The sequence below is a fragment of the Macaca fascicularis genome, chromosome 19 (assembly GCF_037993035.2).
Source record: "Macaca fascicularis isolate 582-1 chromosome 19, T2T-MFA8v1.1".
NCBI classification, from domain to species: domain Eukaryota; kingdom Metazoa; phylum Chordata; class Mammalia; order Primates; family Cercopithecidae; genus Macaca; species Macaca fascicularis.
The window spans coordinates 22,515,398-22,527,511 of record NC_088393.1 but is presented as its reverse complement, the minus strand read 5'-3'; the positions used below and the strand labels follow the sequence as shown (position 1 = coordinate 22,527,511).

The window sequence follows — 12,114 nt, the reverse complement described above, 5'->3', positions numbered from 1 at the left end:
GCATAGTGGGGTCTCTAATCCCAGTTTGAGTCTTAGCTATTGTGTGTTCAGAAATTTTAAAGCCACTTTCGTAGTTTATTTTACATCAGCTAAGGTTTTACAATTTAGATCGAGTTTAGATTTATTTGACTAGATCTAAAACACCCTTTACGCCGGTTTTTATTAGCTTGGGTTAATCGTATGGCCACGGTGGCTGGCACGAAATTGACCAACCCTAGATTGTAGCATAGCTTAGTTAAACTTTCATTTATTGCTAAAGGTTTGTCACTGCTGTCTCCCGTGGGGGTGTGGCTGAGCAAAGTGTCTTGAGCTGCATTGTGCATGTTTGATACTTACTCCATATGATCGTAGTGATTTATCGGGTGTCTTCACTGGGGCAGGGATGCTTGCATGTGTAATATTGCTAAGAGCTAATAGAAAGGCCAGGACCAAACCTATTTGCTCATGGGGTGTGCAAGTCCGTCTAGACATTTTCAGTGTCTTGCTTTAGGTGAATTAAGCTACATAAGCACGGAGAGAAGTATAGTTGTGAGGTGCTGTCTTTCGGGTTGTGACAATGAGGGCCCATATTTAGTAGTGAACAAGTGCATGAGAGCAAGGAAGTAGGAAAGAGAAGGAGTGGGATGAAGTTAAGAGGGGTAAAGTGAAGTAATTTTGTGTTAGTTGAGGAAATGGCAGTTGAAGTTGTGCACACCTAAAGGATGAAAACGCGATCTCTGGCTAGGTGTGTGAAAGCTTTTGTTTTTGGGGTTTGGCAAGAGTAAATTTTTGGAGAAGAAGTCAGAGATGGGGGTGGGGGGCTTTGTTGATAGTTTCCTGCGTTATTTGCAGTGTGATTGAAAATGGATTACATGGTAATTATTGGTATGTCCTACAAGCATGAATTAAATAACACCTTGTAAAACTTATGTGGGGCTAGGATATTGAACGTAGGTGCGATTAATAATGGCATGGAGTAGGAATCAAAGACAGGTTCTGCGGGACGTGTTGTGGTGGGACCAGCTTTCTGCAATGGGGTCGCGTGCAGACCAGAGATAAAAGATACCAAATGCATGGAGAGCTCCCGAGACTGGTTAATAGGGTGATAGACCCGTGATCCATCGAGATGTCTTATTTAAGGGGAATGTGTGGGCGATCTTAGTTATATGGCCCTGAGGTAAACAACCAGATGCCGGATACAGTTCATTATAGCTACCCCCACGATTTATGGGCCCGGAGCGAGGAGAGTAGCACTCTTGTGCGGGATACTGATTTCATGGAGGATGGTGAACAAGGGACACCTACGTGAGGGGGGTATCCGTGGTGAGGAGGATTAATTTAACTTGGATGTTAAATTAAATCTCACCACTCCCATTCAGCATAGTATTAGAAGTTCTCATGAGGGCAATCAGGCAAGAAAAAGAAATAATGGGTATTCAAATAGGAAAAGAGGAAGCCAAATTCTCTCTGTTTGCAAATGACATGATTGTATATTTAGAAAACCCCATTGTCTCAGCCCAAAATCTCTTTAAGCTGGTAAGCAACTTCAGCAAACTCTCAGGATATAAAATCAATGCGCAAAAATCACAAGCATTCCTATACACCAATAATAGAGAGAGAGCCTGAGTCAAATAGAGAGTCAAATCATGACTGAGCTCCCATTCACAATTGCTACAAAGAGAATAAAATACCTAGAAATACAACCACCAAGGGATGTGAAGGACCTCTTCAGGGACAACTACAAACCACTGCTCAAGAAAGTAAGGGAGGACACAAACAAATGGAAGACCATTCCATGCTCATGGATAGGAAGAACTGATTACGTGAAAATGGCCATACTGCCCAAAGTGATTTCTAGATTCAATGCTATCCCCATCAAGCTACCACTAACTTTCTTCACAGATTTTGAAAAAACTGAATTTAATATGGAACCAGAAAAAAAGCTCATATAGCCAAGACAATCCTAAGCAAAAACAACAAAGCTGGAGGCATCATGCTACCTGACTTCAAACTATATTACAAGGCTACAGTAACCAAAACAGTATGGTACTGGTATCAAAACAGATATACAGATCAATGGAACAGAACAGAGGCCTCAGAAATAACATCACACATCTACAACCATCTGATCTTTGACAAACCTGAAAAAAACAAGCAATGGGGAAAGAATTCCCTATTTAATAAATCGTGTTGAAAAAACTGGCTAGCCATATTCAGAAACCTGAAACTGGACCCCTTCCTTATACCTTATAGAAAAATTAACTCAAGATGGATTACAGACTTAAATGTAACACCTCAAACCATAAAAACCCTAAAAGAAAACCTAGACAACGCCATTCAGGACACAGGCATGGGCAAAGACTTCATAACTAAAACACCAAAAGCAATGGCAACAAAAGCCAAATTGACAAATGGGACCTAATTAAACTAAAGAGCTTCTGCACAGCAAAAGAAACTATCAGAGTGAACAGGCAACCTACAGAATGGGAGAAAAATTTTCCAATATATCCATCTGACAAAGGGCTAATATCCAGGATCTATAAAGAACTTAAACAAATTTACAAGAAAAAAAAAAAAATCAAAAAGTGGGCAAAGGATATGAACAGATACTTCTCAAAAAAAGATATTTATGTGGCCAACAAACATATGAAAAAAAGCTCATCATCACGGGTCATTAGAGAAATGCAAATGAAAACCACAATGAGATACCATTTCATCCGTTAGAATGGTGATCATTAAAAAGTCAGGAAATAACAGATGCTCGAGAAGATGTGGAGAAGTACGAATGCTTTTACACTGTTGGTTGGAGTGTAAATTAGTTCAGCGATTGTGGAAGACAATGTGGCAATTCCCCAAGGATCCAGAACTAGAAATACCATTTGACTCAGCAATTCTATTACTGGGTACCCAAAAAATTATAAATCATTCTACTATAAAGACACATGCACACATACGTTTATTGCAGCACTATTCACAATAGCAAAGATTTGGAACCCACCCAAATGCCCATTAGTAATAGACTGGATAAAGAAAATGTGGCACATACACACCACGTAACAGTATGCAGCCATAAAAAAGGATGAGTTCATGTCCTTTGCAGAGACATGGATAAAGCTGGAAACCATCATTCTCAGCAAACTAACACAAGAACAGAAAACCAAACACAGCATGTTCTCACTCATAAGTGGGAGTTGAACAACGACAACACAGGGACACAGGAAGGGGAACATCACACACCGGGGCCTGTGGTGGGGTGGGAGGCTAGTGGATGAATAACATTAGGAAAAATACCTAATGTAGATAACAGGTTGATAGGTACAGCAAACCACCAGAGCACATGCATACCTATGTAACAAACCTGTACGCTCTGCACATGTACCCCAGAATTTAAAGTATAATTAAAAAAAAAATCAAAACAGAATATTAATAAGGAAACAGACTACTTAAAGGTGGTATAAAACAAATATTTCTGACAGAGGTATAGAGAGCACTCCTCAACATCAGGATACACACCCTTCTCAATAGCTCATACAACATATTTCTTGATAGACCACCTCTTAGGCCAAAAAAGAAGTCTTACCAAATTTTTTAAAACTGAAATTTTATGAATTATTTTCTATGACTAAACTCAAATGCAAGTATACAACAATAATAGACAGAAACTGGAAAAAAAAAAATGTGAGGCATGGTGGCTCACGTCTGTTATCCCAGCACTTTGGGAGGCCGAGGCAGGTGGATCACGAGGTCAGGAGATCAAGACCATTCTGACTAACATAGTGAAACCCTGTCTCTACTAAAATGTGAAAAACTAGCCAGGCTTGGTGGCACACATCTGTAGTCCCAGCTACTCAGGAGGCTGAGGCAAAGGAATCGCTTGAACCCAGGAGGCAGAGGTTGCAGTGAGCCGAGATCGTGCCACTGCACTCCAGCCTGGAGATAGAGCAAGACTCCGTCTTAAAAAAAAAAAAAAAACCATATATATGTATATACACACACATAGGAATTTAACAAAACACTCGAGCACGCTCTTATGTAAAGGTTGTAATAGTTAATATTGTAAAGATGTTCATCCTGGTCAATCCTGGTCAATGTAATCTACAAATTTAATGAAATGTTTTTCAAATTTCTCATTGTATTTTTGAAGAAACAGAAACAGCAACCCCAAAAGTATATCGAACCCCAAAGGCAATAAAGTTCCCATCAATCTTAAAATAATAATAATAATAGGCCGGGCGCGGTGGCTCAAGCCTGTAATCCCAGCACTTTGGGAGGCCGAGACGGGCGGATCAGGAGGTCAGGAGATCGAGACCATCCTGGCTAACACGGTGAAACCCCGTCTCTACTAAAAAAAAAAAATACAAAAAACTAGCCGGGCGAGGTGGCGGGCGCCTGTAGTCCCAGCTACTCAGGAGGCTGAGGCAGGAGAATGGCGGGAACCCGGGAGGCGGAGCTTGCAGTGAGCTGAGATCCGGCCACAGCACTCCAGCCTGGGCGACAGAGCGAGACTCTGTCTCAAAAAAAAAAATAAAATAAAAATAATAATAATAATAATAATAATAAAGGAATGCTGCAGGCATTAAAGTTCCTGATTTCAAAAGACATTACAAAGCTACAGAATTAAAACAATCTGGTATAAGGATGAAAATTAAACTAATGAAATAGAATGCAACCCATATATATATACTTTAACATGTATGGTCATATGAGGAGTCATTTACATAGCAATAATTATTACTGTAAGCTAACAGGTAAAGGCAATGCAAATTTCTGTCACCAAATCATTCAGTAAATACAATTTGAAATATAAAAATACTGGAATATCACTCAGTTTTCAAAAAGCAGAAAACAGTCTACCAATTATAAAGATAAATCTTGATAACGTTATGCAAAATGAAATGTCAGCCACAAAAAGACAAAGATTGTAAGAGATAGATAGATAGAAAGCATTTACACTCTTAGAAGCAGATAAAAAGAAAAAGGTGCCCTATTTGCTTAACCCCCAACAGCAAGAAAGTTTGTCAGTCATCCATGACAAAAATGTCTTAATGAGAGAAACAGGCATCATGGTTAGTATCTGTAATGACAGCTACATGGTACAGTAAGGTTGGAGAATTGCTTCAGGCCAAAATATTACGACCAACCTGGGTTATGCAGTGAGACCCCATCTCGGAAATAAGTGCCTTTAAGAGAGCTTTGAGATCCAGGGAGGGAATTGTGAAACTTTGCTGAGCCCAAGATTGAGGAGCACCCTTTTCAGAAGGCAAGCTTTCATTTAGGTGGCAAACTACAGGACCCCTGCTCTTGACTACAGACCAGAAAATGTCCCACCCAACTCCATCCCACTGAGAATTTTGAACTTACTCTGTAAGCATCCCAAACTTCTCCCAGCCACAGTCTGTGAGAGGTCTTGGTCTTCCAGAAGCCTGGAGAGATACCCATTTAGAGCCAAGCTGGCAGGCCTGCAGACCTTGGTCCCAATAACAGTTCCATGACTCAGTTCCAGCTTCCTAAGCCACAGTTCATCGCCAGTTCTGCCTATGTAGAAACCCACAGTGACCTCAGAAATCCTCTCTGGTACTCAGTACAAGCCATACTAATCCACATCCTAATATAAAGCCCACCATATGCAGACCTGACTGCAGAAACCTGCCCTAGCATCTATCCTACTGAGCAAAGTCCTAAAGGATATTTACTGTGTCCAAAAGTAAAATGCGAATTACAACTACCCAAGTCCTTTATGATAAGCTGACCCTAGTGCAGAGCCAGCAGCCTTGTGACCAAGCTACAACCCCGCTCTACTACAAACCCAGAGGGCATTCTATCACCCTGGGGGCCCAAGAAAGGAAGATTTTTACCCTCTGAAACCAGTTTATCAAAACTTTGAGGTGTTTGCTCCTTCAAATTGAGACACCAACGCAAAAGTATATTGTGCCCATCGTCAAAGCTTCTATTTTAACACAGCACTGGATGTATGTGGAAGAAAAATTAGTCAAAAAATTTTTAAAGTCATTGAAATTGAAGACAAGTAAAACATTGCTGCTTGTAGATCATGCAATGTTCTCTATAAAAAAAACCATAAACAGTACATTAAAACCTTTTAAAACAAATAAATACACTCAGCAAATTAGCAAAATATAAAATTAACACACAAGTTATGATTCCATACACTTAAACTATCTGATAAAATAGAGGAAGAAAACAATCTTATTTAAAATAGCACTAAAATAATAAATATCTGAGGACAAATTTAACCGAGGAACTGAAAAACTTTTCAAGTGAAAGATTTATCAATGAAAAAATAAGAAAACACAAATAAATTTAAATACATTTTCTCTATCGATTCAAAGAATAAACGCTAAAACACCATATTATCCAAAGTGATCTCTAGATTCAATAAACTTTCTATCAATATTCCAGTGGTTTTTTTTCATAGTAATGAAAAATACAATCATAAAATTTACATGAAACTACAAAAAACTGTGAATAGCCAAAGCAATCTTGAAGAAAAAGAAAAAAGCCGAAGGACATCATACTTTATAATTTCAAACTATATTTCAAGAGTATAATAAAAACAGGATGAAATGTGCAGAAAAATGAACAAAAAACACCCAATAATACAGAAATCACTACTCTCACACATTTCAGAGATGATGGAAAAAGAGAACTTAAAAGATAGTCTAACGTGGAGTGTCTTGAAATTATGCAAACATCTGTGTGTCCACAAAAACAAAAATGAAAAAACTCAGATTGCACACTCTCTTGTATGCCATGAACAGTACTTTGGCTGTCACTGTAAACTTGAAGGAAGATTACTGAAGGGAAAGAAGAATTCTTAGATATTTTAAAAGCAAAAGAGAGAAGATGCCCCTGTGTGAGAGAAAATTTAAAAATAAAAATAAAAATTAGGCTTTCCAGAAACTATTTCTTTTGGAACACTGCTTCCAATATCACTTTAGGGACTTGCTTTCTTCTTGACTTTGGACCTGTCATCCACGTTGTCTGTTGTATTCACTCTCACCTACCTGGGGGTTCTTCCGCCATCTCATGTCTCTTCATATTCCAGGGCTCTTTTCCTTGCTCCAGAAAAATGATCAGGTCTGGCTTAGGGACAGCAATACCTGTTTTATTAAAAATAAGTAACATGCCTCTTGCTCATATTCTCCAATTAAAAACTTAATAATGTGCTCAGTAAAGAGGATTTAACACAATGTTCTAATACATTTATCCCAAAATACTAAATTACAACAGAAATTTCTAAATATTTAGAAAATACTCTAATTTTGTGGGTTCTTACTTTTATCACCTGGTACTACTGAATTAAAAATTGGTGGTGGTAATTAGATTTTAAAGTGTGAGCAATAATATTTTATGCCAGTAAAATTTTGAAATTACCGTTAATCTAAAGTGAAGGACAGAGAGGAGCTCAAGAATGTGGTAAGTTCAGGTCAAGATGAAACATCTTGAAATTTTTTTCTCTATGGAAAACTCCCTGTGATTTTCTTGAAAACAGAAATCTGAAGCATAAATTACCAAAAAGAAATTATACAAAAGAGCAATGCTGGACGGGCGCGGTGGCTCAAGCCTGTAATCTCAGCACTTTGGGAGGTCGAGACGGGCGGATCACGAGGTCAGGAGATCGAGACCATCCTGGCTAACACGGTGAAACCCCGTCTCTACTAAAAAAATACAAAAAATTAGCCAGGCGAGGTGGCGGCGCCTGTAGTCCCAGCTACTCGGGAGGCTGAGGCAGGAGAATGGCGTGAACCCAGGAGGCGGAGCTTGCAGTGAGCTGAGATCCGTCCACTGCACTCCAGGCTGGGCGACAGAGTCAGACTACGTCTCAAAAAAAAAAAAAAAAAAAAAAGAGCAATGCTGTTGGGAGCCGAAAGCCTGAGGGCTGTGACCAACTCAGCATTCCACTGGACTTGAATGAATCAAACGGCAAATTGTTTATCATGAATGCAGAATGTGGGCAAACTTGCTTCTGCTCATGCCGCCAGAAGGTACACTGAGGACAGTCACTCCCTGGGTTAACTACTGGGTTAACTACCTCCTTGAGGTTAACTACTGGAACATCTGGAGAGTACTGTTCAAAGAATACAGTCACTAAGTCAAGCAGCTGACCACAACCTCCCCCTTCTCCCTATCTCCTTTACTCAATAAATATGAAGAGCTATAGAAGTTCATGGCCCTTGTTCACTAGAAGCAAGGAGTCCCCTGGTGCCGTCTTTGTCTTTATTCCTGCATTCAACCTCCTTTGTTCAGGCCAATAAAGTCCGCAGCAAAATGAAACCTATAGCGTATACTAGGAATTGCATATTAAAGTTATTCTCACCCAGGAAGACCAGGTTTCTGTAGTTCTCTAACATCACATTCCTATATAAATTCTGCTGTGCAGTGTCCAGGCATTGCCACTCCTCCACAGAGAATTCTATGGCCACATCCCGAAATGTCAATGATCCCTGGAAAACACACACAAACACACTTATTTACCAAGTGGTCATGGGCATAATTTTTAATTTGACTCAACGTAAAATGGAGAGAGTAAACAGAGCTGGTTCTGACTTCTAAGAGTGACTGAAATAATTCAATAAAATAGTTTTCAACTAGAAATATTCTCTAATGTATTCTCTAACTCTGAGAAAACAAAGTGTTATAAGATCCATAACACCAGTGTATATAGTGTATTTTTCTGGACAATAAAGTATAAAATTGAGGGCATAAACACTAACATGTACAATTTTGAGTGCTACATTTACATCATACAGAATTAATCGTGTGCCGGGCATGGTAGCTCATGCCTGTAATCCCAGCACTTTGGGAGGCAGAGGCGGGCAGATCACCTGACGTCGGGAGTTTGAGACCAGTCTGACCAACATGGAGAAACCCCGTCCCTACTAAAAACACAAAATTAGCTGGGCATGGTGCTTTGTGCTTGTAATTCTAGCTACTTGGGAGGCTGAGGCAGGAAAATCGTTTGAATCCAGGAGGCGGAGGTTGCGGTGAGCTGAGATCGCACCATTGCCCTCCAGCCTGGACAACAAGAGTGAAACTCTATCTCAAAAAAAAAAAAAAAAAAAAAAAAAGAATTAATTGTGTGTATTTTTCAGATGGACATACTTTTGTATATTATTCAGATGGAATAGACATGTTGAGTTAGAAGCTATCACTCAAATTTTTATGTGTACAATAAGCTGGAGATCCTGTTAATGCAGATTTTTTTTTTTTTTTCAGAAGATCAGGGATAAAGTCTGAGTTGCTGAATTTTTAACAAGCTCATCAGTATGCCAATGTTTTTGGCCCAAAAAGACTATTTTGTCAAATATCCAGTAATTGAATGACCCTGTGTTTTTCTGGTTTGTAAATAAAGATGAGAGCCTTCATTTTCAAAAAACAGACAAATGCAAAGGAAACCTAAGAAAGAAGGGCAGCTGCCAGATTAAATGTGGTGGTTTGTTCACATCAGCTGCGTAAAGATACTTAACAATGAAGAGAAAAATAATTAATTCTATAGTAAAACATGTATCAGAGAGCTTATCAACTAAGTGATTTATTAACATCAACTACATTAGAACAAACTTTTATAATGTCCTGATGCACCCAGAAGGACACAGCATTACTGCTGAGATACTGCCCCCTGAAAGGTAAATTATAGTCTGAATTTAACCATAAGGAAACATTAGTTTTATGGAAAGTTCAAGATACAGGTATCTCCCATGTTCTGTAATTTTTAATAGTGATTTTAAATAGTCTTTCTTTAGTACTGTAAAGAGCAGTTATCGCCTATCAAATTTTTTATAATTTTCTGGGTAATAAATACCATACTGCTTCAATGGGTATTTTCTTAATCCTATACTGCATAGACATAATAAAGAACACAGATGAAACCTCAACATTACATGTTCTCTGTCTTCACTAAAAACCCCAGGTTTTCCCCAACAGGAATTTGGAGTATCTACACCTTCCCATGTTCAACAGCCACAAAGGGACATTTTTAATATTGCAGATTATAAATTCATAGTGAGATTTCTGCATGGCATATAAGAAGCCATAATGTAGAGAAGGCTCTGGTATATAGAAAAATATATTTTTCAGAGACTTTGATTATTGTAAGAATTTTTTAAAGTAAAGACAAACTCATTAGGGCGGAAAAACACAAGTAGAGAAGTACAGGTTTGCAAGTACCAAACTTGTTTCCTGGAGGAAGCAGAGTGGACACAGATCTTGATCTGAGACATATTTAGCTGAAAAAAAAAAAAAAGGCAATTTTTTCCCCTTTCTCCTCCTTCTCTAGGATTATTTCTCAGATAAAATTCTCTGGGCAAATTATACCTGCATCTTGAGAACATGCCTTTAAAAGTGTCAGCACCACAGGTCTACCTGCTGTCACCACATCCACAGGCAGAAGAACCAAGACAGAGAAACTCCACCCATTTCTGTCCTTTATAGGAGAAGAGATTGAGAAACAATGAGTAGCTCCATAGAGATAAAAATACACTTTTATTTTGTCCTCAGGAGCCATCCCCTGACACAGGCACCAGCAATTTCCACTACAGTACTGGAAATATGGGCCACGCTGTCCTGTCCCTACCAAATCCAAACAGAACGGGTTCTTGAACCACTCTTTAATGCAAAGATGGAACTTAACTCTCATGAATGTATTTTGAATTCCTCATACTTGATTCTGACCTCACCTTAGAGTCACATGAACCACTTAATTAAAATAACATGGTGGCTTCCACCAGAACAATAAACAGAATCCATGGACAGGGCACAAGTAAAGAGAGTTCTGCAAAATGGCCAGGTGACACTCATTAGAAGCCTGGGCTGATAACCCAGCACCCTTGTCACAACACAAATATTTCTGGTACAAATGAAGACAATCATTCTTCATTCTAAAGTACTATACTCTTTGCTGACTCTAAAGTTTACAGAGAAAACAGAAGGTAGCAATTTCTGAGTAAGTCTGCATTTGGAAAACAACATGTGCACATGTACTAATGCAATGTTTATTAAGCAGGTACTATGTGCTCAATAGGATGTTACAGAGCACTGTGATAGCACATTATGTGGTTTAATCCTAATAACACCCTGTGAGTCGATACTACGTGTTCAATAATTCCAAGGCTTTAAAGGACCCAGCATTTTTATTTCTATTTCTGTTGATCTGTCATTGATTTTTTCAAAAAATGCAAAGAATAAAAGGTAAATATAGACAGATGAAAGAGATACAGATGGAAAGAGTTTAATGCAATTTAGATAAATTTTTATTGTGTTTATACTTACTTTCTTGGGACTTGTGAATCAACTACTAGATCTGCAGGAACAGAAAACAAGTTGCTAAATAATGTTTCTGCAAGCACTGGTTTTAATAAAAAATTTGAAAAGTAAGATCCTATAATACATACTTTATATTTCCCATTTATCTGTTGGGTTGCAGAAAATGTTGAGCAGCAGCTCTAAAAAGGCAACAGGATTCATGACCCAAAACTCTGATCTCTTCTAATCAGTTCTGTGAGGCAAGATGCCAGGGTAGAGCCAAACATAAATAAGGACTCTAAAAAGGGTGAATATGAACAGGGCTGGGGCAGAGTGTACAGCCGATGTACAATTAAGTTCTCTGTGCCACTGGGGGGTATTGTCAGTTCATTTTTTTAAAGCTTACTTAAGTAAACCTAAGTCTGAGTTTGTATAATTTTAGTATTTTTTGCCACTGCCCTGCAAATTTTATATTATATGCTAATAAGCAATTTTTAAAAATCCCTTAAGGTTATCTAGAATAATTTTTTTAGAAGAAAAGTAAGTATTCTGGCCAGGTGCGGTGGCTCACGCCTAGAATCCCAGCACTTTGGGAGGCTGAGGTGGGTAGATCACAAGGTCAGGAAATCGAGACCATCCTGACTAACACGGTGAAACCTGTCTCTACTAAAAATACAAAAAAAAAAAAAAAAAAAAAAAATTAGCTGGGCGTGGTGGCAGGCGCCTGTGGTCCCGGCGACTCAGAAACCTGAGGCAGGAGAATAGCATGAACCCGGGAGGAGGAGCTTGCCGTGAGCCGAGATCGCGCCACTGGACTCCAGCCTGGGTGACAGAGCGAGACTCTGTCTCAAATAAAAAAAAAGAAAAGTATTCTTA

The 12,114-nt window shown here is 38.8% G+C and overlaps 1 protein-coding gene across 1 annotated transcript in view; it reads right to left on the bottom strand.

The window, feature by feature from the left end:
* The window catches only part of LOC135968497 (uncharacterized), a 30,564-nt gene extending 20,114 nt beyond the window's left edge, over nt 1–10,450 (bottom strand). Inside the window, 4 exon segments of the mRNA XM_074026609.1 lie at nt 5,341–5,514; nt 7,002–7,097; nt 8,315–8,441; nt 10,312–10,450. Coding sequence (XP_073882710.1) covers nt 5,341–5,514; nt 7,002–7,097; nt 8,315–8,441; nt 10,312–10,317 — 403 coding nt within the window. The 5' untranslated portion in view covers nt 10,318–10,450.
* Nucleotides 10,451–12,114: the final 1,664 nt, after the last annotated feature.